Source organism: Choristoneura fumiferana, chromosome 19 (genome assembly GCF_025370935.1).
Source record: "Choristoneura fumiferana chromosome 19, NRCan_CFum_1, whole genome shotgun sequence".
In the NCBI taxonomy this organism is placed as follows: Eukaryota; Metazoa; Arthropoda; class Insecta; order Lepidoptera; family Tortricidae; genus Choristoneura; species Choristoneura fumiferana.
In genome coordinates, this window is record NC_133490.1 from 6,436,145 (window position 1) to 6,462,861 (window position 26,717).

Consider the following 26,717-nt stretch of genomic DNA (forward strand, 5'->3'; position numbering starts at 1 on the left):
GATCCCTTCTCTGGGGGTTTGAGGTCATGTGAAGCGGAGCTGTGTCAAGGTCGCGGACTTTTTGACAAAAACTCGATGTGGGTAATATTCCCTTTCATATTTCGAGAACTTGCTAGGCTGTACTTAATTGAGGTACTCGGAAATTATACTCTTAGTACCTAAGCATTTTCCTCATATATGTTTCGGTGCGGTACCTACATACATGTTACAATTCCGCTACACAACACAAAGGTTATCTTAAAAGATCGTTAGTTAATGATAAGACAGAGAAGGAAATAGTAAATAACGACTATAATAATATCTTTTAAAGGTATTTCTAGGTTTTTGTTCTCTACTCTACTCACCATCCCATTGTAGAGCTAGTGTTTTTACGATACCAATTACGATTTTTTCCCCATTGAATAAAGCGCAAGGTGGGTCCGCCACGCCTTACAATACCATAGCGTCACGGTAGCGGTGGCCTTCACCTTGCTTGCAAAACTTGCCGGAAATTGTAACAATTTCAGTGCGAATCACTATTGAGGATACGAACAGTTTGGATAACCACGGCCTTAAACAACTGGCCCCTCTGTTTATTGCTCCAATTGGTTCAAAAATGTTTGTCTGCACAATCAAGTACTGTCGTTGATGCGATTCATTTCCTGGCAAAAATCTTATACGAATATGTTTAATTTGCTTCTTGACGGAATAAAATAAATAATACAGACCTAGTACAGACCTAACGTTATGTTGTGGGTAAAGGTCACAATTCGAAACTCGCACTGGTGTGTGAAACGGTCTTAAAAGTTTCATTCTCAAGGGACGAACTCTCGAGCCAAGCTTACGCTAATGTTTTCTTGGAAGCAGGTGGATTCAGAAGTTCAAGGATTTAAGAAACAGTTTAGAAAGGTTACAGCGTACAAATGAGTCATGTAAATTCCGGTAGATACCTATTGCAAATTAAAATAATTCAGGAACTGCTCTTGTTACGTTTATTAGATTAGAATACCTCAGCAAACGTTATTATTTTATGAGCAAAATCTAGAAAATTTTCGCTGAAAAGACATGTCCAAAGGGCCAAAACAAATGTGACAGGAAAAAAGCAAGGACGTCTGTCTGTTTGTTTTCAACAACAGTGCGATCCTAATCGGACAACAGGTAGTTAAATGGCGATTTGAGGCGAGTCCGGAGGATGCGTATTGTGGTTAAGGTCACAAACTGAGTAAACAAGTAGTAAAACTGGTTGCGAATTTATCAAAACTACCTACCGTTGCTTCGATTGCTTAGTACCTCTATACCTGACAATCTCACTATAGGAATTGAAACAAATAGGATACCTACATAGGTAGTTTTCTTAAAAAAAGTATATGTGATTAAATCTAAGTTGATCATAAAACATGTTGTCAAGGAAAATTCGAACAAAAGCTAGATTTCTTTTAAAGCTTGCAGTTGTTCTTTAGTTTCCTGAATAGAACAATTTAAATATTTCTTCTGAATTGAATATAACATCAACCAACCTTAGCTAAAGGAGCGAGTTTAGTGTATGTAGGTACTTCTATGGACAAAGTTTCTCATCAGTTTATTGTTTTCTCCTCCCTTATGAGCAAGAGAAGCCTGATATTGTTATTATAACGTGTTATAGGTAACTTAGTTTGAGCTAGTTGTACGTGTTTACTGCATGTGTATAAAACCAAGAAGCTTTTTTAACCGAAAACTAAAGTAGGTATATACATATGTTGTATTTTTTGAAGTATTAAACCTTAGCGGTCCTCCGACACCGACGACGCTTAGATAAAAAAAATATTACTAAACATACTTATGCTAAATTAATTTAGGCTACTTAGGTAATTTTGCAGGAAATCTGCATAGTACCCGCGGGATAGTGATAAACGTCGCGGGCAACAGCTAGGAGCATAATTATTTTTTTACTTCTTAGTTGTCTTTTTTGATGGCGTTTTTTTGTCGCGGTTTTTTTTTTTCGGTCGTTCTTTCTATTTTTGCTGGCGTTTTTGTCGGCGTTTTTTTGTCGGGGGTTTTTTAAATTTTAAGTTATTTCATGTTTTTTAAACTTTGTAAAAAAAAACGCATTCAAATCGATCCACCCAGACAGACACACAGACACACATAGCGGTCAAACTTATAACACCACTCTTTTTGCGTCGGGAGTTAAAAATAAGAAGTAACAAGCTACTTTTTAAAGGTTGTTAGTAATGTACAATATGGTAATAAATTAGCTAAATATACCTAAGTCCCAAGTTAGTATTCACAACCCGCAAGGTTGCAATGGCGGCAAGCAGAGTGATGTCATTCGTCTAATCATGCCCTCACTTGGTGCAGTCAGTGGACACATTTTGATTAACCATTTGTCCTCCTGACCTGGCACATTGTGGTAAGTATGCTAAGTTGTCATTATTTGAACCTATTCAAAAATAGGAATTCATAAAAGTTAGGCAATTTTTTTTTGTATAGTTAACTTTAGGCATAGATAGTGCCATGAGAGTTGAAGTGAATGATTACACACACAGCTACAAAAGTAACTGATTGCACAAAAGGCGAATGAATGAGTAATGTCAAAACCCTGCGACACCACTTGTTGTAGCTGTGTGTGTACTGTGTAATCATTCACTTCAACTCTCATGGCATCTATACTTACATTACATAATAGCTTTAAACCAATCCATTTTTTAACTGATCAGTAATTGGACTCTATCCATCTACCTATTTTATACAAATTTTGTGTATGACAAATATCAATTTATTTTATTGTAAACAATTTCTGCTTCTAATTACAATACATGCTAAGGTTTAGTAATATGATACACATACATAATTTCTTTTTGGAACATACAAGAAGGTAGAGTTGTCTTTACACTATTAGATACACATATTATTGAACTTAGTCTTAAACAATTTTTGCATTTTATGAGAATAAAAAATAAAAAAAAAGATTTCTACTTACTAAATAAAATACTAATCACATTAAAAATATCAAAATAACTTTTAGGTATGATTGGATATTGTGGATGCCAGCACACACATTTTGTTTATAAATACATGGCACTTAATAGGCAGTGCCTGACAAGTGGGCATAACATTAAAAGAGTCCAGAGAATCTAATTGGGTCACTAGACTAGGTCAATTAGGCTGGCCTTAACGCCTACCACAGGGAATATATTGACACTTAGAACATGGGCCATTCAGAGACATCATTTAAAATTTCAACTTGCAAGGTTGTGCATTTCTAATTCACTATTTACACTGAAATCGTTTTCCAGGGTATAACGCAAGTGGTAAGCCCAATTTCACACTATGTCCTACAAATTTTTCCATTGAGTTACACAAAATGTAAGGAAATTTCGTAACTAAACTGAGAATTTAGTATAAAATGAGGAACTCAAAATGAAAAAAAAAAAGACAGCAAAAATGGTACAGTCAGCGTCATATAGTACGTAGCAGTCAAGATCACCAAATACTTGGAAACATACAAAATAGTCATTACCAGTGAATCAGTCAAAGCGGTCAAATTGTTCGAGAAATCCATCGTGTACAAATATAGTGGAGCACGCACGTCGCCAAATACTTTATAACATTCAAGCCGACATTATACCGTAGCAGCCAAAGTATCCAAAAGTATGGGACACCGCAGGAAACTTGACTTTATTACATACCGTGTAAGGTCCAATGATCCAGTTAGCTAGTCCTCTTTAATATAATGTGAATGGTGTTCCATTTTCAGTATCTTGGTGCAAAATGCACATGTCATTACCTTTTTAATTAAATAAAAACTCTTTTATAATGTAATTATACTGGCCAATTCAAGCCATATTAAAAGGAAATCCGTTAATCCGGAATTCTGACAATGTAAATAAAAATGTGAAAAAAAGCCGTCAGGCTCCAAATGAAAGAGACGGAACGATCACTGACAAGTTGTACTCTTTTCGGTGATTGTCAAAAACAAAAAGTAGAATCTGACGTGTTAATTCGCACTCAACACGAGATTAAACCTTAAACCTTTTATATAAAGCTCAGTTTTCTAGTGTGTCCCATACTTTTGGATATTATGGCTGCTACGCTAGCAGTGGTGATGTGCGTGCTCTGATTTATTTGTACGCGATGGATGTCCTGAGCAATTTGATCGCCTTGATTGGGTCAATGTTAATGACTATTTGTATGTTTCCAAGTATTTGGTGATCTTGACTGCTACGTACTATATGACGCTGACTGTATATGTGAGTATATTTGTTTTATTTCAATAAATTTGTAGTAAAATTTAAGTAATTTAATAAATCTTTTTTAAATTATTAATATCTTGGTATAATTCCTATCACAATACTTGTAGACTTGTGACCTAAAATATTCATCATATACAAGTCCAAAGACTAATGCTGGACATAGGCCTTCCTCAAACAAATACAATACAATGACTCTTTATTGATCACAATATAGCAGTACAGAAAACAGAGGTAATAGAGAAAAACTTTCCAAGGTAAGCAATAGATGTGCCTTATCACTTCAGAGCGGCCTCCGCATGGATCTCTACCATAATCTGGTTTATGGAACTTGCTGCCAATTGCTTCTGGTTTTTTTTACCAAATTGGCTGTCCATTTTGTAAAAGGCCTAAAAACATTTTGCCTTCTGTAGAATTCTAAAGAAGTGCAGATTGTTATCTATTAATTATTATAAGTTTTTATTTAACTTTGTATATTTATTTGTTTGTTTCAAATTTGGCAAGTTAATTTTTATCTATCCTCTGATTGACTTGAATTTAGGTATACATAGGTTGGATGACAATGCAAGTACAGTCAACAAAAAAGTCTTGTATTAAAAATGTAATTATTAAAATGAACTTATTCTCTCTATCTTTTCATATTGCAGGTGCATTCCAGGGAGATTTTTTTTCTTCAGAGGTAATGCTTGACTAGTGTCATTACAACATTACCTATTTCAAAAACTACAACAACTTCTGCCTTCTCACCAATATTTTATGAAGGGCATTCAATTTGGTTAAATACTTATACTTATAGCAATATTTTTTTATTTGAATATTATATTAATTGAATCAAGTTGCATAAAAGCAAATATCACCTTCAGTCTAACAAACCTTCTTATCTCGAGTTACATTATCACATCTGCATAAACAGCATCAGTCAAGGTCAAACAAAAGATACATTATCTTCCTAATTCTAACAGTGCATGTGATGCACATGTGATATCAATATCACAATCAAACAATTTGGCTATCAATAGTCCTGAATGAAATTGTTGTCACGAGCTGCCGCAATTCATTGAGACAAATTTGTAAATACACGACAAGCTCGTATATCCTGCTAAAAATTACTACGGAATCATAGATCAATGACGCATTTTTTTATAAATTGGCCAGCTAGTGCACGAGCTTTAACTATAATGCCGCATACGCCAAAAATAGGTCACATCCCTGTTTAGACCGACACCAGCTATCCAGTCCAGTTCAGCTGCGCGAAAATCCTATCACTGCAGTCTAGCTTTTTGCCTATTCCGAAATGCCCCAAAAATAACGGGAGTTCCAGACCTTGTTCTAAGAACAAAAGACCATTAAAAGAAGAAAATCCAATAAGGAAAATGAGCGAAAACCGCGAAAATAGTTCTTACTAGTACCTGTTTACTTTTGTTGTCGACCCCGTTCGCCTTGCCGTCCGGGACGTTCCCGTTGTTTTCCTCACTTTTTTCACTTTTCACACCCTCCAACGCCATGTTCAGATGGGTATTTTATTCACTGTCATGCGAGAAATGTGGTAATTTCTCTTATTTCACTATACATGAAATACTATGTTCACAAATTCAATACGAGCTTGTCGTGCCGCGAGCGACTATCCATAGACAAACGTCCGCACGTCGCCGTTCGCCCGTCACAACGCGACGCAGTGAAACGCATTGAGTGCGAGGGAGCACGAGCGTGTGAGCGAAACAAACGACAAATGAGTACATGCATGAGTGAAATGGGCTACCCAGTACGAAAGAGAAAGCAATCCTAGATGAAAATCAAGGAAAAAAAAAATAAAGTAAATAGAATGAAATTCATGTATGTCAAAATATTAAAATATACCTAAAATATTTGTCTACTCTACATCTATTTCAGCTCTTACTGTCTAAACATAATTAATTATGTATACATCGAAACTTGTAAATCGAAAAACGAGTCCACACCACTTTATTTGGTGCCGTTCGGGTAAAAACTGAAATTATCTGAATATTAATATTATTTGTAGGAATAGTTAAGAACAGAAATGGATTCTAACTATTAAAAACTCCGTCAATTTTGCAGACTGTTCTAAGTACAAGGTCTTTCTCACAAAATGTAATCAAGGTTTAGAATAAAATCATTTTATGCACACTTACTAACATGTAACTTTTATTAACTCCGCTAAAATGATAACGATAAAATTATAAATAGCTACAGTAAAAAGCCGCACTTGATTACTTGAAGTTTACCGCTGTTGCCGCCATTACTTACAGTGTTTTTTTTTAAGTTTTTACGGCAATAGACAAGTTCAATTTCATTATTTTAGTTTCGATATTGGTGAAATATAAAAATGAAAATAAAACTATACTTAATAATATTTGAATATTATAATATATTTTTTTTAATTCTTACATTTACTTCTTTTCGTAATACACAGTTTTGGATTTACTGAGGGTATTAAGCGAGACCTAAAATAAAATGAAAGCGGGTGAAAAAAAGAGGCGAAGTAAGATTTGTTAGCTTGTGAAGTAAGTACTTTGGACAATAAACACAAGATGGCGCTGATAACCCGAATGGAGGTTAAATATCGCTCGCGATAGCGAAAATTAAAAATATAAATGTGAAAATAAATATGTCTGTCTGTACTTCTTCATGCCCAAACCACTGAATTGATTAAGATGAAATTTGGGAGATAATTTGAGACACCAGCGAAAATACTTTTTATCCAGGAAAATTACATTTACCTACATGATCATGATGATTGATTGTACTGTTAAACGTGTAATAGTTAATAAATTTAATAGGTACTTATAAAATTACTGTTCTAAGAAATTTTGTAATTGTTTTATTATAAAACAGAAATGCAAAAAGGGTCTCTCCGGCGGGGAATCGAACCCCGGTCTCCCGCGTGACAGGCGGGGATACTTACCACTATACTACCGAAGACTTATCAGTCGTTGCAAAATTTTAGTTTAATTTCATTGAGGTTTTGTAGCTAAAATAAAAAATATATTAGTCTAAGATTCGCCTGTACTATCACTGTGCAAAGCGGCTTGCTTTCATCACGAAGCAGCATCCGGCCAAAAAATGGTCGTAACAAGTATGACTAAGACGGCTTTTTCCAACCAAGCACTCCAAATCAATCCTCACTTTCCGGTGCAGCGGTGGTCGTTCAAATTCAAAAATTCAAAATTCAAATGATTTATTCAGTAAATAGGCCGCAATGGGCACTTTTACACGTCATTTTTTTAAACTACCAGCGCTTTCGGAAAGACCATCATTGCCAAGAAGAATGCGCCGCAAGAAACTTGGCAGAAAGTCATTTTTTCATAAAAATATAATTACAAATAAAATACTTAAAAACTATATTATACAATTAAAGAAAAAAAAAATACTAAAAATAATAATAATAGAAATACAGGGAGAAAAAACCGGCCAAGAGCGTATTGGACGGACACGCCCAAGATAGGGTTCCGTAGCCATTACGAAAAAATCAGCCAAGAGCGTGTCGGACACGCCCGAAATAGGGTTCCGTAGAAATTACGAAAAAAATAAGTAATATTTTTCGAAGGATTTCGTATTTTGTACGGAATATTCCAAGTTTAGGTTTATTTTATACCTTAGGCTGCTATTTACTCTTAAACTACTGAGTGACTGAGTGAGTGATTTTTCGATTCAGTGATTTGTTTGCGTAATACTTATTCAACTTTAAAGTGCAAATTTTCATTAAAATCGAGCGTCCCCCCCCCTCTAAAATCTAAACCGGTGGGTGGAAAAATTTGAAAAAAATCAGGATGGTAGGTAGTAAGTATATCAAACTTTCAAGGAAAACTATAACGGCTAAGTTTGCTTCAGAATTATTAGTAGTTTATGAGTAAATAGCAGCCTAAGGTATAAAATATGCCTAAACTTGGAAGATTCCGTATAAAATACGAAATCCTTAGAAAAATATTACTTAATTTTTTCGTAATGGCTACGGAACCCTATTTTAGGCGTGTCCGACATGCTCTTGGCCGGTTTTTTCTACTGTGCCTCTGGCGTGTAAAACTATAACATGTGCATATCCTGTTCGTCATTCTGATTTTTTTTTCCTTTTTGAAAAATCTTACATTGGTAGAACATGGTGTTTATACAAAATTGTCTTTTTATGCATTATAAGTTTTCTTTGGTAAGTCTTAACAAGGCCACCGAATATATAGTAGTTAAGGCGGTCGTCTGTTAACGTATCGTATCACCTGCAATAATATCTGCCACTGCTGGCCACAGGGGAGCGAGCAAAAACATCTGAAAATCCTATCGGTGCTAGAAATAGAGTGATATCAGATAGTATTTATGCACGCTTTTTTGTGTCAGATATTGATTGGTGGTGGTGACTGTACCTACCAGTTAGTTGTGGGATTTGGTACAAAATACAGATAGTATCTGTTTTATGGTTGTGGGCCATGTACCTATTACAGTTACCTATTCGAATTCAATTTTACAACGCTATCACATTATCTCTACGTTCAATGTCTAAGTACTTACTCTTACTAATAGCTAGCCATAATAAACCAATAATGTTTACATATTTTATGAGACCAAGCTGGACGGACAGATAACAAGTTTTATCAATTCCTGTATCAGCGTTGTACTGACGCGGTAAAACTGGTTTATAAAATACAACATTTGATTTAGCGAAGGGACCAAAAATGTATTGTAAATGTAAAACGTGAAATTATGGGTTAATCTTTGAATGATTGTCAGGACATCAGAAACAAGAGTAGGTAGGTATACTTACTTACCTTACGTTGTGTGTAAAGTGGTAAAGTATACAGTTTTACAAGAGTAAAACTATGATTTAGTAGACATTTATTTAATTAGGTCATCATCACACGTTAAAAAATCACAAAAACATTTCTTAATGTTTTGTCTATTGTTGTACCTAAACAGCCTGAAAACACCACACGGATGGAGCAAAATTGTACTGCATTTATACTTAATTTGCGTAGAGCAGTAGAAAGTTAGATAATTCTAAAGATAAACCTTCGAATTGATTTCTTTGCTGGATGTAACGATGTACTTATATGTTCGAATGAAATTTCTAAGTGTAGGTAAAGGCTACTGTTCTAATGGACCACTCAACTCGAAAAACTCAGAGGTGCGAGCTAGGGTCTGAACTGAACCCACGATCCTCTGCTTCAGAGGCGATAGGGCAAACCACTGCCACCACCTATAGGTTACTTGGTTTGATTTACCTAACAGCGATTTTTGGTTGACTAAAAAGTTGCGACATCCAGTAACAATACACAATATCACAGAAATCTAATCTAATCAAAACAAAACTAAAATAACTTGACTAAAATGTAACCATTCCACCACGATGACGAGTATTCTCAACCACGCAAGAGCGTGTTTAAATATTTTTAGGCACCCAGACAGTTCTAATATTTATGATGGTGACTGTACACACTCAATGAATTTAAGGGTTAGGTCAAGTACAGTCAACATCATAAATAAGTGATCACTTTTGTACCTTGTCACTTTAACGTCATGTTCGAAAAGCCATACGAAAATGTGTAACGACTGAAAGTGACAAGGTACAGAAATGATCACTTATTTATGACGTTGACTGTACCTAATCGATCTAAAGTTATGGCGTATGAACACAAAAACTAACGAAAACTGTCATTTAGGCAAGTCTAAAACACATTTTTTGTGTTAAGGCTAATAAAATCGTTCGTTATGTCTGACTAGCTACTGCTGTATCAACACACAGCCTAAGGCACTTGTCCCACCGCCGACGATGAGCGAGAAGCGAGTAGAGCGAGTAACTAGAAACGAGTGGGCGAGCAGCGAGAAGCGAGTGTAGTTTTGTCGCTGGCTGTAAGCGAGTGTTCGAGTGCGACGGGCGATTACTCGCTCCACTCGACTCGCTCGTGCGGGGCGGCCGCCAAGCTGACATCGCTGAGCGAGTATCTATAGCTCAGCGAGTTCTATAGCTCTTGTCGCTGCGACAAAAGATGTAAGAGCGAGTTCTCGCCGACAGTGTGAACAGCCAGCGATTAACTATTAATATGTGTCTCTTTTACTCACACAGGATCTTATATCTTTTGTTCGTTTCTTGAGCGAGAAAATAGTCGATAGCCAATCGTTTCCTCGCTGGCGGTGAGACAACTGCCTAAACTAGAAATTTTTAACAAAGCATCCGCTCATTTCGAAATGTCTGGAAATTAAACATTCGAGTGGATTGTATGCCTTCAGGGGCATATAACTATGTCCAAGGGTCTGAGAGTCCAGGGGGTCTATTGCGTAATGTTTCTGACACTCGCGATCACATCCTATGACAGTTTTTGTATCCGAAATCTGTCATTTGATTGTGATCGCGAGTGTCAGAAACGTTACGCAATAGACCCTCAGGTGTCACAATGTCCATTGTCCAAAAGTCTGAATGAACCTCATTTAATTCTAGCCTATACATTTAAGGGTTAAAACATGTGGTAAATAAAATAGATAAACATTTTCCTGGTGACTATTAACTTCATATCAGTACTGCGGAGGTACAACATTCGCTCAGTGTGCGTTAGAATGCATACGAAGTGTATTCCTTTGCGACTGATAGACTAATAATAAAACAAACGAGTATTAGGAAATAAATACTATTAAATCTATAGACCTTGGGTACCTGCTTTATCATAAGGATCAGATTGACTTTGACACTAATTAATAAGTTAATTTACGGTGATTAGCAAATGAGCGGTTATTTATTTCGTTCAAAGTTTTATTTCGAGTGACAGTGTTGTGGTTAAAAGTGGTTCTTTGTGTGGTAAACTGTAAAAAATTCATGAAAAATGTTAAAGCGTGAGTAATAAATACGATATCTTTTTATTAACATAACGTTATGTTCGTACGTAGCATAAACTTTGTTATGAATTAAAACTTATTCATATTGTTTTAAACTTTCGCAATCTTCACTCGTAATATTACCTACACTACACCATGTAATTCGGTCGAAACGTCGAGGTAATTTTAAGGTACCGGGTGTAGTGTTGCTTATTTAGTATAAATTAAAACTTGTCTAGAATAGTGTTTAAGATATAAACATATGTACAGAACACCACTTCTGCTCAATTAAAGTAGGTAGTGCAATAGCCTAATCTCTATACAAGAAGTCATATCCGTTTGAAATTGTAAGAGGTAAGAAGGAATATCTTTTATTTACAGATCGTAGGGGTTAATATAATTGTGTGTACCAATTTTCAAAACTACACGGATTTTTTCTCCTGATTGCCCTATTATCGTAATACTTACTTCCTTTTTAAAGAAATTAGAAGTTACTTTGACTTTTGTTACGTTGAGAAGAAACCGAGAAGAAACTCAACGAGGTAGGCGTAGGTGTAGGTCAAACTATAATAATTTGTTGAGTTATGAGTCGCGTAATTTTGGTTTCATACAAAAGTCATTGAATATAAATTTGTGTAAAACTCATTTTGCGCCGCAGTGTGAGGCACAAACTGGACTTTTCTATAAAAATAAATGCAGTAGAAATTACGCGACCAAAAATTACGCGTCACGTAACTCAAAAAATTACGTACCTTCTGCCTCATCCGTAAGTGTGTCAGTATTTAATAGCACCATAGTCATATTTAATAGCACCTACGGTGATTTCCCTTTGCCTTCCACAAATCTAAAGGGCTTTTAAAGAAATTCAAAGTGAATTTCGTAACAAAACTGGTCTTTTTTACTCATATTTTACTATGCAGTTCGGTTCTTTGTCATTATTTCACAACTTAAAGTAATATTTCTCTCGTCAATGCGCATGCTCTGTCCTGAAGCTCGAATGCAGTTATAGAATTGGCATAGCGATCAAGAGTTGGTTAAGATATTAAAATGGCATCTATACTGTCGAATACAATAAAAAAATAAATGTCATGGGACACTGACACCAATTGACCTAGTCCCAAACTAAGAAAAGCTTGTACTATGGACACTAGGCAACGAATAAACATACTTATATAGATAAATACATACTTAAATACATATACCATACCATACCACCACACCACCACCATATACATATAACTTAATTTACTTAATATAAAAGCGTAATTAAAGAATGTGTGAACCCAAACACGGACGCTGTGAAATGCACCAAGTCTCCAGTAAGTTTTAGATGATTATGATCAGATTTCATAAAAGTTAGAAATAATTTTAAATATGTAAAATGAGAGTCTTATAATATGAGAATTGATGATTTGATGAGTGAAGAAAAATTTAAAACGAATACTCCATCTAAAGTTTAGCAAGAAAAAGTACCTAAGTGATCAGTTTATATTCTAAACCGATCACTTACTTTTTCTTGCTAATAAGTACCTATTTATATTTTTTTTAGGTTCACTGATCAACAAGTTTTTGAACTTAGCCTTAGATTGAGTTAAAACAGAAATGTAGTTCAATTAATTTACGGATCAAATAATTAGTTTAACGGTTAGCTAAATGCAGAAGTCTGATGGTAAGCAAATACGACTGATGATATAGGATGGTGGATGACGAAGCACGTTTAAGTAAGTATTAAATTAATATCCTATGTATATATTTTATATTGTAATGTGTAACGGCCTTGTTGTTTACGAGTAAACGATAATTCTGTCAGTATCAGTTCTTTTGGATATTTCCATATATTCAACCAATCTAAAAGCACTAAAATTAGAAATCTTCCTGTACCATAAATTATCTTATCGCGTCCACGCCAGATTGCGTATCTTTGGCCAATAACCTGGGCTCTGCTTTCCCGACAGGGGCTTAGCTTAATTTACAATACTATTTACATGACACGTTTGTATTTGAATCAAGCGGAAACGTTGCGCGGGCATTTTGTTATCAGTCTTGAAAACGATTTCTATAGCATACAATTTAAAATGTTAAAAGTAAATTAGATAGGTATAGTTTATAGTGTTCTATTATCGAAACTGATGGCATAACTAAAGGATGGTAACTATAAAATCATCTTACATGTAATAATTGCTTGTTTAATAGTACCTATACATACTTATAAGTATGTTGCGAGTCGGTAGCTTGCCTAGCTCGGTGAGTATAATGTTGTTTTGCTTATATAAAACCAATGATTGGAATATAAACAAGCGTGTGCAGTGAGGAGATCAAGGTCCAAGTCCATGTAGAATATCTACACCTATTTGTGATAGGTATTATTATGTTCTTAAGGCACCTAAGCTACATTAAATAACATATTTATAGAAAAAAAATACTACTTGTACATTCTTCTCTCTTCTGAAAGTGCCACTCCATTACTGGAGGTTGGCCGTTAGCTCTGAAAATTTCTCCCTATCTTAAGCCATCCGGAACAGTTGCTCTGCCACTGCTGATCCCGGTCCACTCCCTAATATTCCGCAGCCATGATTTCTTCCGCCTGCCAGGGCGCCGCTTCCCCTGTATTTTGCCCATCAATATTAGCTGCAGCAGCTGATACCTGTCATGGCGTAACACGTGCCCCAGATATTCGATTTTGCGCTTTTTGACGGTGTGCAATAATTTCCGGGTCATACCAGCACGCTGTAGCACCTTCTCGTTGCTTACTTTCTGGGTCCAGCTTACATACATACACATTTACTTGTACATTGTAGCTTGTTAACTACAATTGTTTATTTTTATACATACATACCTACCTTTATAGGTAAGGTAATCCGATTTGTTAGGTAAACGTCCCAGTGCTCGACACGCTAATGCCCAATAGACGACACCCTGCTGTCACCTCTGTTGCTAATGACATTAAGATTAAAGATGTCAACTATTGGGACAGTGACGATCACTCGTACGTTTACCTTATCTGAATATTGTGACGCATTTTGTTATGTTAGTGATCAAATTTTTAATTGCAGATAGGTTTATTTATTTATTTACACGATTACACGACCAACGATGATTTCAGTCTACCTAGTGCTAACTACAGTCTTTACCTTACTATTTTTGTGACAGTTCTTACATCAGAAAAAAGGCTTACTTGTGAGAACTGCGAGTCATAGTGAATTTTTATTGTTTTAAGCAATATAATTACGTAGTCGAGTTAAGCACACACATTCTCCACATAGAGTAGGAACTATAATAATTATAGTTCCTCGTCATCGGCAACGGCAATCCCAAATAATGTTGTAAATCCGCATGTGAGTAAGTTTTTTTGTTACAATCCTTAACCGCTCATGATTTAGAGAGGACATAAGATAATTTTTGTCGCGGAAAATTGCGAAATTCTCACGGGATACGATAAGCAAATTATTTGCAAACGGAGTCGAACGAAGATAAATTGTAAGAGAAGTTCAGTTACTCACTACGTCCACCCATTCCTAATCCGTAAAAATACTGTCTGTACCACTACCATGAGTTTACAGTGACCGTACTCGATAGCGAAGCGACGGCGTAAATTATTTGTAGAGGCGCTGTACAATTCTCCATACAAATAATTTACGCCGTCGCTATTCGAGTACGGTCACTGTAAACTCATGTTAGTGGTACTGGAGTAGTCGTAAAACTATTTGTATGGCAGCTGTACGCAATAGATTGGAAAGAAATCGTATGACGGAAACACACAAACAGTTCTAACACTAACTACGTAACGTAAATATTTTTACGGATTCGGATTGGATGCAGTGCAGAATCGCTCTAAATATGTACGATAAGAAATAAAATTAGGTAGGGGTAGGTGTTGAAAGCTACTTAGAGTTACTCGTTTCGCGTACCTTTACCACTACCATGAGTTTACAGTGACCGTACTCGATAGCGACGGCGTAATTTATTTGTATGGAGAATTGTACAGCGCCTCTACAAATAATTTACGCCGTCGCTTTCGAGTACGGTCACTGTAAACTCATGGTAGTGGTACTTATTCCCCAGTACATGTAACTGCAGTGCATGTGCATATTAACTAACTGCATTTAGCAAACATTAGCTAGTTTTATTAACGCTTATTGAGGCCGGTCGCCAAGGCTGCACGGGCACTCGTTAATAAATTGAGACCAATTACGACGTGCGAAACATCATATTGATATTGATCCTTCTAGCTCGTGCTGGTCGAAGACATATTGCACGGAAAAACTATATAGATTTAAAAAATAAATAAACAGAAATAAAGTAACATCATTATCATTATATCAAGGAACGTGATGTTTTGAGTTGTGTGTCGCGTAATTTTGGTTTCATACAAAAGTCCTATTTGCGTAAACTTATTTTGCCTTGTCGTGTGGCACAAATTGGACCTTTGTATAAAACTGCATGTAGCAGAAATTACTTGACTAAAAATACCCGACTACATTACTCAAAAAATTACTTTATTGAATCAGGCGATTCAGGCGTTACTTTGCGGAGGTCTTATCAATGAACTAAAAATTACTTACATTCTTTTGGTCTTAAAAATATATTACAAAGCAAATACCAGCAAGTAGATACCAATCCATACTTTATTATAAATGCGAAAGTAACTCTGTCTGTCTGTCTGTTACGCTTTCACGCCTAAACCGCTGAACCGATTTTGATTAAATTTAGTACAAAGATAGAATAGGCCTTGGGAAAGAACATAGGCTATCTTTTATAGCGAAAAAAAGACTTTAAGGGGATGAAAGTTTATAAGGTGGAAGTTCGCCACTGTCGAAGATAACACCATGCAACTTGGCATTTAGGCACTTAATAAGAAATAAATCGATATCTGTTTGAGTTGTTTTGAAAATTCGAACTGTGAGGGGGTGAAATAGGGGATGAAAATGTATATGGAAGGTCGTCATTATCGAAGATAAATCGATGAATCTTTATTAAACTTGCCATTTCGGCACGTGATAAGAAATAAATAGATATTTGTTCGCGCGTTTTTTTAAATTCTTCCTGTGAGGGGGTGATTTAGGGGATGAAACTTTATATTGAAGATCATCATTGTTGAAGATAAATCGATGGTTCTCTATGAAACTTGGCATTTGAGCACGTGATAAGAGATAAATAGATATTTGTTCGCGCGTTTTTTTAAATTCTTCCTGTGAGGGGATGAAATAGGGGATGAAACTTTATATGGAAGATCGTCATTGTCGAAGATATATGGATGGTTCTTTATGAAACTTGGCATTCGGGCACGTGACAAGAGATAAATAGATATTTGTTCAAGCGTTTTTGAAAATTTTACCTGCGAGAGATGATGTTAGCAGAGAGGATGATGCAGTGTTAGCAGAGCCTTCTAAGCTCAAGCAAAATGTTCGCAATGTGGGGTCATTTTAGATGGCTTATTGACAGACAGTCAGACATGAAAAATTATAATTTTCAGTTTTTTCTTATTTATTGTGCTATATAAGAGCTACCTTTATGCAAATTCCAAGTTTCCAAGACAACCGGAAGTACCCTATTACTTTTTCTGTTAAGGCGATTTACATGGAAACACCTTTTTAATGACTGTAGCTTTTGATTGCCTTGACTTAGAAGTTTGATTTTTTCACAGCTTTCGGGACTATTGACCTGAGTTTAGGGTTTCAATTTCAACTCGATACCGATACTCCGCGCGTTTACGAGATAAAGGGTCTTGAAAGACAGACGGACGGACGGACAGCAAAGTGATCCTATAAGGGTTCCATTTTTTCCTTTTGAGGAACGGAACCCAATCGAACGTTATACTTAATGAAATTACTTATAGTGTTTCATGTTATACATAATGAATGTTTATAATATGAAATTATCTAAAGTTTTTATATAACTTGGGACGCACCAAGGACGCACCCCTAAAAATTATTAATTTTACGCTCAGCTACTGCGAGAACAAAAATTGGCATCCGTTTCTTCGCGTCCAAAAAAACTGGCACATTTTCAGTTCTTACGAAACAATGTACAGAGTTCTTTACATTCACGCTATTTTCATTTACAATCTATGTTTTAATAAAAAAGCTATAGGTCACGGGCGTTAATTATATCGATCTTACAAAGAATAGAACAGTTATTATGTAATGTAGTGAAGTGACTGATAAGCGATAACAATAACCTCTCAGTTGGTTCTAAACTTCGAGTGAAGATTGTCGTTCTTCAGTTGACTTTGCTGCTGCGTAGAACGTGAGTTTGTAATTACCTATTTAGGTACTGAAAAAATATTTATAACTATTATGTTTTGCTAAATTAAACTGTGAAGTCAGGTACACTCAGGTGATTTGCAGAAGTGGTAGAGTTTTAGTTTGGTAGAGTTTGACTTTAGTGTACAGTGAAGAAACTAAATCACGCTCCAGGGTTGAACTTTTTCACGATCAATTTCACGATGATTTCTTTCGCAAATGTATGAAAACACAATAGGCATTTACAGCGAAAAAGTTCTACCCAGTATGCGATTCAGTTTCTTCGAATATAACACTCTCTTTAAATTTATGAGACTAATAAAATAGTGGACATGACACGACTACAATAAACTGAAACATTACGCTATTAGAAATATATTTTCATTTATAATAATGCTGAAACCGCTACTTAACTTACCTAACCTTTTTTCTAGCTCAAATTTAATGAAAATATCTGATCACAATGTGATATTGAGTACGTACCTACATATTTATTTTACGCTTACATGTTTTTTTTTATCCATACTTAATATTAGTTGAGACATTGTAGATCAGCCAGAGTTGGTGATATTTTCCTCTCTTTAATTAATTTTGTTTTACTTATAATTACTTAATAGCAGAATGACGAACAGTAAACGATACATTATCTTCCTGATGAAGATGACGGTGACGCAAGCAAGATTATGTCACAACACAACACAAGATTCACTGTCATTATCTGTTATTACTACTGACGCTACAACGAAGAGTTTTACATAATAAATACGAGTAACCACAAAACGTTCTTTAAATTCAGTCATATTAGTTTGCATTAAAATAGAAAACCATGCAGTCAAGTGGGGCTCTCGCACCGAGTCAAAAAATTCTATATACTTTTCCTAATATTTAACAGTTACACACGAGAATGATCCTACCTATAAAGTATTTTCTTCGGAGAACAGAACTTCTTAGAACACTAATAATAATAATAATAATAATAAGACATCTCAAGAGACTCTTGCTAGATGGCTGGATCAAGGGCCAGATATAGAAGGCGGTACTTCTGGACACGGCACTCATCGTCCGGAGGTTCCTCACTCTGCGGCCCTGACCACCGGTAGCTTGGGCCCTGCCCCGTTACCGGCGGCAAACTAGGTTAGGTTTTTATAATATTTTTATTTTGTATGTACTTTTCTGTATTTTACTTTTTATAACTATTATAAAAACCTAAACCTAAGAATGAAAGAAAAATAAAGAACAATAATAATAATAAATGAACACGACACTGACTGAACACGCCACTTGCATGACCGGTTGCCCGCAAATCCCGCGATGTTGTTAGTCCACCTATTGGGGAGGTTTACTAACTAAAAGCACAATTAAATACTAGCAAAATGTTCCTCTTATGGACAGTTATATTAAAAAAAAACTTATCTAAGTAAATGTAAGTACCAAGTACCAACCTACGACATATAGATATTATACGTAACTGGGTGGATACTCCATTTCGTACACTGACACTTATTGTAAGCTTAATCTACATCAATAGTGCTCTTATATTATATTCAAGAGATAGCTTCGCTCCCGTCTTAGCCTTCTGAACCTAAACTATCCAAGTCGCTTCTGCTCCGAACCGTCTTGCTCGCTCGCACAAATTTTGAAGTAAAACTTTGCAATATAAAAATTGGCTAAATGTTATTTGACAATTTGTTATTTTCCTAAGCCAATCATTTGCTTCATAATTATTTGCCACATAAAAGTGTGATGGAGTAAAATTTTGCTTGCGGAATAAGACAAATACGAAGATAAATATGGCTCGGCTGACGCTCTCGGCCGCCACGGCCTACATTGCCAACTTAGTGCCGGCCGTTCCTACAGACACGCGACACTCAACGATCTCGTCCGTCGAGCTCTCGGCTCCGCGTCCATCCCCGCGACCCTAGAGCCTACAGGTCTTTCTGCTGCGGACGGGAAGAGGCCCGACGGTTGTACGTTGGTGCCGTGGCGTCTGGGGCTACCGTTGGCGTGGGATGTTACATGCGTGGATACGTTAGCCCCGTCCCACGTCCAACGGTCTGCGCGGAAACCAGGGACAGCTGCAGACGATGCCCAAACCGTCAAGTGCCGCAAATATGCCTTTCTTAAGGACAACTACTTTTTTGCGGCACTTGCGGTCGAAACCTTTGGGCCTTGGTCGTCCGACACAAAAAAAATTATGAAAGAAGTGTCGGACAAACTAATCGGCATATCTGGCGACCAAAGAGCAGGCTTTTTCTTCGCCCAAAGACTGAGCCTTGCAGTGCAACGAGGCAACGCCGCTAGCGTCTTAGGCACAATGCCCCGCGCTGCGCTGCCTTTGGATGAGGAAGCCCGTTTTAGTTAATTTTATATGTTTTATTATTTTTATTTTTATGTAAAAATTCATAGTCATTGAGTTCGAATTGAAATAATGAAAGAGTACTCGTACAATACTAAAATACGAAGTAAAGTTATGCCAACGATTGGTTTGCCAAATGAAACTTCGGCGAAAGATTGGTTGCTAAGTGAAATTTGGCGAAACATATTTCGCTGAAAAGGCAGTACACCTAGTTTAAAATTACTTATTTTGCTGTGTCATTTGTTGCAGTATCAGTGACCGAGGCCATGAAGATCGGATTTATCGGAGGTGGCCGCCTGGCCTTCGCACTAGCCAACGGGTTCATATCCGCAGGTTAACTTATACTTATACCTAATTATGTCCACTATACTGGCGTCTAGAGCGATTCCTCCTCTTGCCAGCGGGGCACCTAAAAAATTCGAAAATCGAAGTTCGTATCGCACCGTCCCTCTCACTCATATTAAATAATACAAGCGTCAGCGGGACAGTAAGATACGAAGTTCGAATTTTGCACTTCGTAGTATAGTGCCTGCAGGGCTACTACGAAACTCGAAACTCGAAGTTCGTGTGGTGCGGTCCCTCTGACACTTATACTATTTAATACGAGAGCGAGAGGGATGGTACGATACGAACTTCGAGTTTCGAGTTTCGTAGTAGCCCTGCTGGCGCCTGGAGCGATTGCTCCTCTTGCTCTACCTCAGGGCCAACGCTACGTATAATGTGTAGTAATGGAAATGAACGAGTATTTATTGTTATTTTTCTTACAGGATTAGCAAAACCTGATGAGATTACAGCAAGTGTTCACCCGGCAGACACTGCCAGCGCTGAGGCGTTCAAGGTAATTTAATTTCTAAGAGCTAGGACATGGTTCGAGACCTGCATTGTAATATATCAGACAAAAGTAGCTTAGTTTGCGAGCAGAATCGAAAAAAAAACATCCTGCATTTAAAGTCAGAGTCACCCTGTATAAAATTCATTCTGTTGTATTGATCAGTTTGATATTTAGCAAAATCAGGTATAGGTATAATTTGTAACTTATATGGGATTGGGCACTGACATTGTTCATCTGCCATGCGCCTTTAGCTTTCATATTTCAGTTTATACTTTATTTTTACCGAACAACCGAAATTAAATTAAAGTTGTCCTCTGATGGACAAAGCTATCATCATCATCATCATTCCAGCCTATGTACCGCTGGGCACAGGCCTCCTCTCAGAATGAAAGGGCTTGGGCCGTAGTTCCCACGCGGGCCCAGAGCGGATTGAGAACTTCACACACATCATTGAATTACTTCGCAGCTTTGTGTAGGTTTCCTCACGTTGTTTTCCTTCACCGCAAAGCTCGTGATCAATTTCAAATGTAATTTCGCACGAATTTTTAAAAACTCAGAAGGGCAAGGCGGGGTTCGAACCCACGATCCTCTGCTTAAGAGGCCACACGTCAAACCACTAGGCCACCACGGCTGTTTTTACAACAAAGCTATATTAATAAAAAATTAAGTACTTAAATGAAACTGTTTAACGATAAGGTATAGTTTCTACTTTACCAACTCGGGCTTAGCTGATGAAACTAACAGTACAAAGTCCACCTTCTTACCCTAACACAATGTTTTTCGATGTTATCTTCAAAACAGGATTACATTTTATTGCCTACGTGTTCGCCTATAAGCATCATGTAACCACGTCTGAGCCACACTAACCTACGCTATTTTTTTTATTTAAGATTTTATGAAGTAGGTATAGTTGAGTTAGATTCACTGAACTCTTTGTAAATAAAAGTTTTCCGGGTTTTTAAATAAAGGTAGAAAATTTACCCTACAGCGTCAAAGGAAAGTTATCATCATTATCTGGCTCGAAGGACCAAAAAAAGATTTTTATTCTAAATTGATTTCAGAAAAAGCGTCAAAATAAAAAGAAACATACAAATATAAAACATAAAAAGATTAAAATCTAATCAATTATCAAAACATAAGTACAAGCGTGCTAATTCCAACTACCCTAACATCTGCTGAAATATGCTTTTAGCGGTGGTATTTTATCTTAATTGACAAGTTAAGCAGTTCATAACCCATTTGGGCGTTTTCTGAGAAAACTCTTTAATAATTTGGGCACCGTTTTTTGAAATCTGTTAAAAGTGCTATCTGTAGGTACGTGAGGCCAAACGAACGTAATTCCATGAGTTGAAAGTCGCGTATTTTCTGCTGCATTCGGTTTTTTACAATGGTCCAGTTTGTGCCCCACGGCAACGCAAAACGAGTTTTGCACAAATAGCTTAGGACTTTTGTATGAAACCGAAATTACGCCACCGAAAATTACGCGACTCACAACTCACAACTCAAAAAATTATGTTCGTTTGGCCTAACCCTTAATGGTATGCTTTATTTTTACTGGTTTTTCAGTGACGTAATTTTCTCATACGTAAAAAGGAGGGAGCGTGTTTTACAACTACTTAAATATAATTTAAGTGCTAATATTGACTTACTTAAGCCGGTATTTGCTTATCTATATTTATAAGTACTAAACCTGTGTATCATTCAAGACGTATTATGTTATTTTATAATAGTACAAAGTCGGCTCTTTTATATAAGTGTATTAATAACTAAGGTTATCAACGCAATAGAGTACAGTTATATCTTTGAATTTCAGTAAAATTCTATGTAGGGAATCTTCAGTTACTTCATTTTTGTTTTGAATGATCATAGAGTTTACGCCATAGCATGAACACAACTGAAATTCAAGTTCATAATTTCGAGACACTGTCAGAAGTTTTTCAGTAGTAGCACTAGTAGCCTACCAAACACTCGGTGTTTTTTGTCATTTCATAAATAAGGAGACGCAAAATTCAAGCGAAACGATCTTTTCAATCGAAATAGGTTCACCCTCACTAGACCGAATATCATAAAAGCTAATTTCACTAGGCATACCAACGTTAGATATAATTTTCATTAGCCCTAATATCATGACACCTAAACTTGTATGTCCGAATTGATTACTAGACCTAAAGTTTTACATCCTAATGGTAACTTGTACTAAACATTAAATGCTCTAATATTACTAAAACTAATAATGATTATTCCTAAAGATTAATAGACCTAAAGTTATGAACCCTAATGTTTACTAGTACTCAAGATAAAATAAAATTCGTGCGAGCGAGCTAAGCGAGCGAGCAAGACGGTTTGGAGCAGAAGCGACTCGGATAGGTTAGATTCAGAAGGCTAAGTCGGGAGCGAAGCGGAGCGTAAGTAGCTGCCGCCTTAATTTTTTCCAAATTTAAACAATTTACTTCCTTGTCCAGGGTTTAGGTGCTACGGCGTTGTTTGAGAACCGTCCGGTAGTGGAGCGCTCGGAGGTGGTGATAGTGTCCGTGAAGCCCGAGGTGGTGGGGCCGGCGCTGCGGGAAGTCAAGGACGTGCCGGCGTCCAAGGGGAAGTTGTTCATCTCTGTAGCCATGGGGGTGAGCACGGCCACCATTGAGAAGGTATGATGATAGTTACGTGAAACCCTGTGTGATGAGGGTGGCGCATCGTGAAATCTATGCCTTCTTCGCTTTTATTGAGAAAATATTTGTCATCATCGAGAAAGTAGATTGTTTTGTTGTTAGAGTCTGTTGGCCATACTGTACAATATACCTATTCATATCTTATTTCCTACAAGCCATATCTATCTTCCATAATTTGTGCTAGGACCACTATGTGGATTTTTACCCGCAAGAAGCAAGGCACATTTTTCCTGATGAATTTTCATGACGAAAATTTGAATGAAGAAATGAAATATGTATTTAGTGTGGTAGGTAAGTAGTTAAGAATAAACGCACATGAGTAAATTACTCGTATAGCTGTAAATAAGAAGAGCCACATATCTATAAGTACAAGTGGCATAAGGAAGTGACGAGGAAAGGAGGCAGAGACTTATGTACTCGTAGCTGTTAGGCAAAAGAGACGAAACATACGAGTGAGCAACATATCTGAGTAGCCAGTTGAATACCTAAAAAACTTTGTTCCAGAACCTTCCAGCCGAAGCGCGCGTGATCCGCGTGATGCCGAACACTCCCGCGCTGGTGCAGCAGGGCGCGGCCGCGCTGAGCCGTGGCGCGCGCGCCACCGCCGCCGACGCCGAGCTGGCCGCGCAGCTGTTCCGCGCGGTCGGCAGCTGCGACGAGGTGCCCGAGTACCAGATGGACGCGGTCACTGCGCTCAGCGGGAGCGGCCCGGCTTATGTGAGTACTGACTTGAGTTTAAAATAGGAGACTTCAACTGCTTAATGTTGGTATATTTCCAAGTAAAGATACTCGTATGATCTTTTATCGGGGGTATCCCGAACGGTTGCCAATAGCTAGACTAGATGGCAGAGTTAAAATTTCATCCATGTCATAGGTTATATAGGTCAAAGGTTCAACCAGAAAGAATCAAAGATACGAAGCAATTACCCTTCCGATTTTCAAAAGCAAATTACATTAATTATCATCATCATCATAACAGCAGTAAGACGTTCACTGTTGGACATGGCCTTCCCTAGACCTCCAGTTACTTCGGTCGGAAGCGGCTTTCATCCACCGTGAACCCTCGCTCGACTTTAACCAAGTCATCCGTTCATCCCGTTGGTGGACTTCCTACTTACGCTGCGCTTGACGATCCGCAATCTCCAATCAAGAGATTTGCGGCCAAAATGGCCTTCTTTGTCACTTTAACGAGCTAATTCGCTTGGCTATGTCGGTGACCTTCGTTCTTCTACGTTCCTCTGATTCGATCCCGTAGAGAAACCTCGAGTAAGTAAAACTCTCTTCATAGCTCGCTGAGCAACTCTGACTGAGCCTATATATATTAGCCCATAGTGAAGCACCACGTCCCGGATCCATGTGCAAGTGACATTCATTATGCAATGTTGTTTCTTAGCTTATAAACGAACTGTTCAGGTGTACATGCTGATCGAGTCTCTAGCGGACGGCGGCGTGCGTTGCGGCCTGCCCCGCGACTTGGCGCTGCGTCTGGCCGCGCAGACCACGCTGGGGTCTGCCACCATGGTGCGCCAGGGAGGGCACCCCGCCCAGCTGAAGGACAACGTCACCAGCCCCGCCGGCTCTACTGCCGACGGGACATACCATCTGGAGCAGAATGGTGAGTGGATGTTCGGAAACGAAATTATTGTTCTATAGATATATAGGGTCGTAAAACTGGCAGAAGGTGCTGGCATAGGATTGTGTTGTGTTGCAGCGTGCGGATTGACGAACCTTATTTTATTTGTTTCTTATGTTAATTTCTATGGCGCTCAATATGTGGCATACCCCGAGTCCCGCCAGCGGCGTAGCTACCGGAAGGCTAGACGGGGCAGTGGCCCGGTGCCCCCAAGCTCAGGTCAGGGGGCCCCTCGGACTTACTTACAAACTATAATTCTGCTCAATGAAACCGACACCGTCAGTCCTTTGTCCTTTGTCCGACAGCGTCAGTCTTTACCGACCCCAAACCGAAACCCAAAATTTCTAACGAATAACTTAACCATAAAAAAAAAACATTTTTAATACAAGCTTTTTTGCTGACTGTACTTGTATTGTCACCCAAACTACATTTGCATAGCAAATTTCAACCGGCGAAGAGTTCCGCCCTGCGGAGCCGATCCTGGCTGGACTACCAGGATGTCCCTACTAAATTATTGTAATGTCACGCGATTTACATGTGGTAGGACCATGTTCAAGGTCCGCCCGGATTGCTACCACCAACTTGCTCGCTAATCCTGCCGTGAAGCAGCAGTGCTTGCACTGTTGTGTTTCGGCGTGAAGAGTGAGACAGCCGGTGAAATTACTGGCATTTGAGGTATCCCATCTTCGGCCTCTAGGTTGGCAACGCATCTGCAATACCCCTGGTGTTGCAGATGTTTATGGGCGGTGGTGATCTCTTACCATCAGGAGACCCACTTGCTCGTTTTCCATGGAGTCGAATAAAAAAAAATTACATAAGTATTCCAAATTTTAAGTCAATTTGACTACTGGAAATTTGTCAAAAACTTGCAAGATTTGATTACCTACAAACAGACAGACAGCTTAGACAACGGGACAGGTGAAACTAAATAAAAGACGCAAATACGTTACTTAAAATGATTAAATTTTGACTTTTTGTTCAGGATTCCGATCGGCCGTTATCGGTGCAGTGAAGGCAGCGGCGGACAGATGTAAGGTCGTCAACCAACAACTCAACAATTAACAATGCTCGTTTCGGTAAATTAGTATAAAGCTATAAAGTCGCATAAGTGTTAACGATCTGATTTTTTGTGACGAATTTATAAAAATATATGTCCTATTTTGTTAAAGAGTGTTTTATTTACTAACTACGTACCATTGGAATTGTTTTAATTTTTTGAAGTGCCATCTATAGAGATGGCTAGCTCACGAATGATATACACAAAAGAGCTATGTATCAGTTCAAATCCAAATGTATCATCTTATCATAGCTCACTTGCATAGATCTTATTTTGCCTTAGATAATGCGATATGCGATGATGGCTGACAAATTCTAATGTTTGATGTCAAGTTGTCTGTAAAATAAGTAAGTATGTCTGTAAAGTAAAATAAAATAACATGACTAGATAAAACGGAACGGAATTGAAGGGAACGAGAAAGTACTAGGTTTGTCTATTTATTAGAAAAATATGTTAGGTATTTTGATATTCCATTAATTACTTTCGTGCAAGTAGGAGGGTTCTTAGTCTTCTACGTTTTACAAAATTAAAATTATTGATTACAAAAATATTGCCGAACACATTTACTGTATCTCAAGATACAGGCTATAAGCCATTACACAGGCTATAGCCATTACACAGGCTATAGCCATTACACAGTTTCGTACAAGAAAAAAAACATAGTCACGCTAAACTCACGTAACTGCAGATACGGAACTTCGCGTTACAGAAATTTGTATGAAAAATTAGGCCGTGTAAATTTAAAAAACCGTGTTTTGTTCAGATTACTTTGCAGTATTGTGATAAAATTTAGTATTCATTGTCATATTAATATTTCTAACCAACTTTGTCAATTTCAAATCATTAACTTTATTACTTATTAATGAAGTAAGTAAGAGATAAGGATAAACAAAATTTTTGATTGAATTTT

At 37.3% G+C, this 26,717-nt stretch overlaps 2 protein-coding genes and 1 non-coding gene across 5 annotated transcripts in view; 1 reads left to right on the top strand and 2 right to left on the bottom strand.

Moving 5' to 3' along the window:
* The window catches only part of LOC141438606 (uncharacterized), a 164,440-nt gene extending 158,561 nt beyond the window's left edge, over positions 1-5,879 (bottom strand). Inside the window, 1 exon segment of the mRNA XM_074102473.1 lies at positions 5,618-5,879. Within this exon segment, the coding sequence (XP_073958574.1) occupies positions 5,618-5,713 (96 nt within the window). The 5' untranslated portion in view covers positions 5,714-5,879.
* A 1,197-nt stretch (positions 5,880-7,076) lies between these two features.
* On the bottom strand, positions 7,077-7,148 carry TRNAD-GUC (transfer RNA aspartic acid (anticodon GUC)). Its single transcript has one exon. It is a non-coding gene; the product is annotated as a tRNA-Asp (tRNA).
* A 3,591-nt stretch (positions 7,149-10,739) lies between these two features.
* On the top strand, positions 10,740-25,918 carry P5cr-2 (Pyrroline-5-carboxylate reductase-like 2). 3 transcript variants are annotated; one of them, XM_074102551.1, is made up of 7 exons: positions 10,740-11,039; positions 19,869-19,952; positions 20,387-20,457; positions 22,914-23,096; positions 23,622-23,834; positions 24,531-24,732; positions 25,733-25,918. In XM_074102551.1, exons 1-7 carry the CDS (start codon positions 11,030-11,032, stop codon positions 25,810-25,812), a joined length of 843 nt encoding a protein of 280 aa, XP_073958652.1. In that variant the 5' UTR covers positions 10,740-11,029; the 3' UTR covers positions 25,813-25,918. The 3 variants fall into 3 exon arrangements, with proteins under 3 accessions (XP_073958652.1, XP_073958654.1, XP_073958653.1); XM_074102553.1 differs by lacking the exon at positions 10,740-11,039 and adding an exon at positions 13,028-13,169; XM_074102552.1 differs by lacking the exon at positions 10,740-11,039 and adding an exon at positions 17,086-17,267.
* The last annotated feature ends 799 nt before the right edge of the window (positions 25,919-26,717 follow it).

Coding starts and splice junctions, on each gene's coding strand:
- P5cr-2 (XM_074102551.1), top strand. Junction 23,835..24,530: donor GCGGGAGCGGCCCGGCTTAT/GTGAGTACTGAC, acceptor CGAACTGTTCAG/GTGTACATGCTGATCGAGTC. Junction 24,733..25,732: donor ATACCATCTGGAGCAGAATG/GTGAGTGGATGT, acceptor CTTTTTGTTCAG/GATTCCGATCGGCCGTTATC.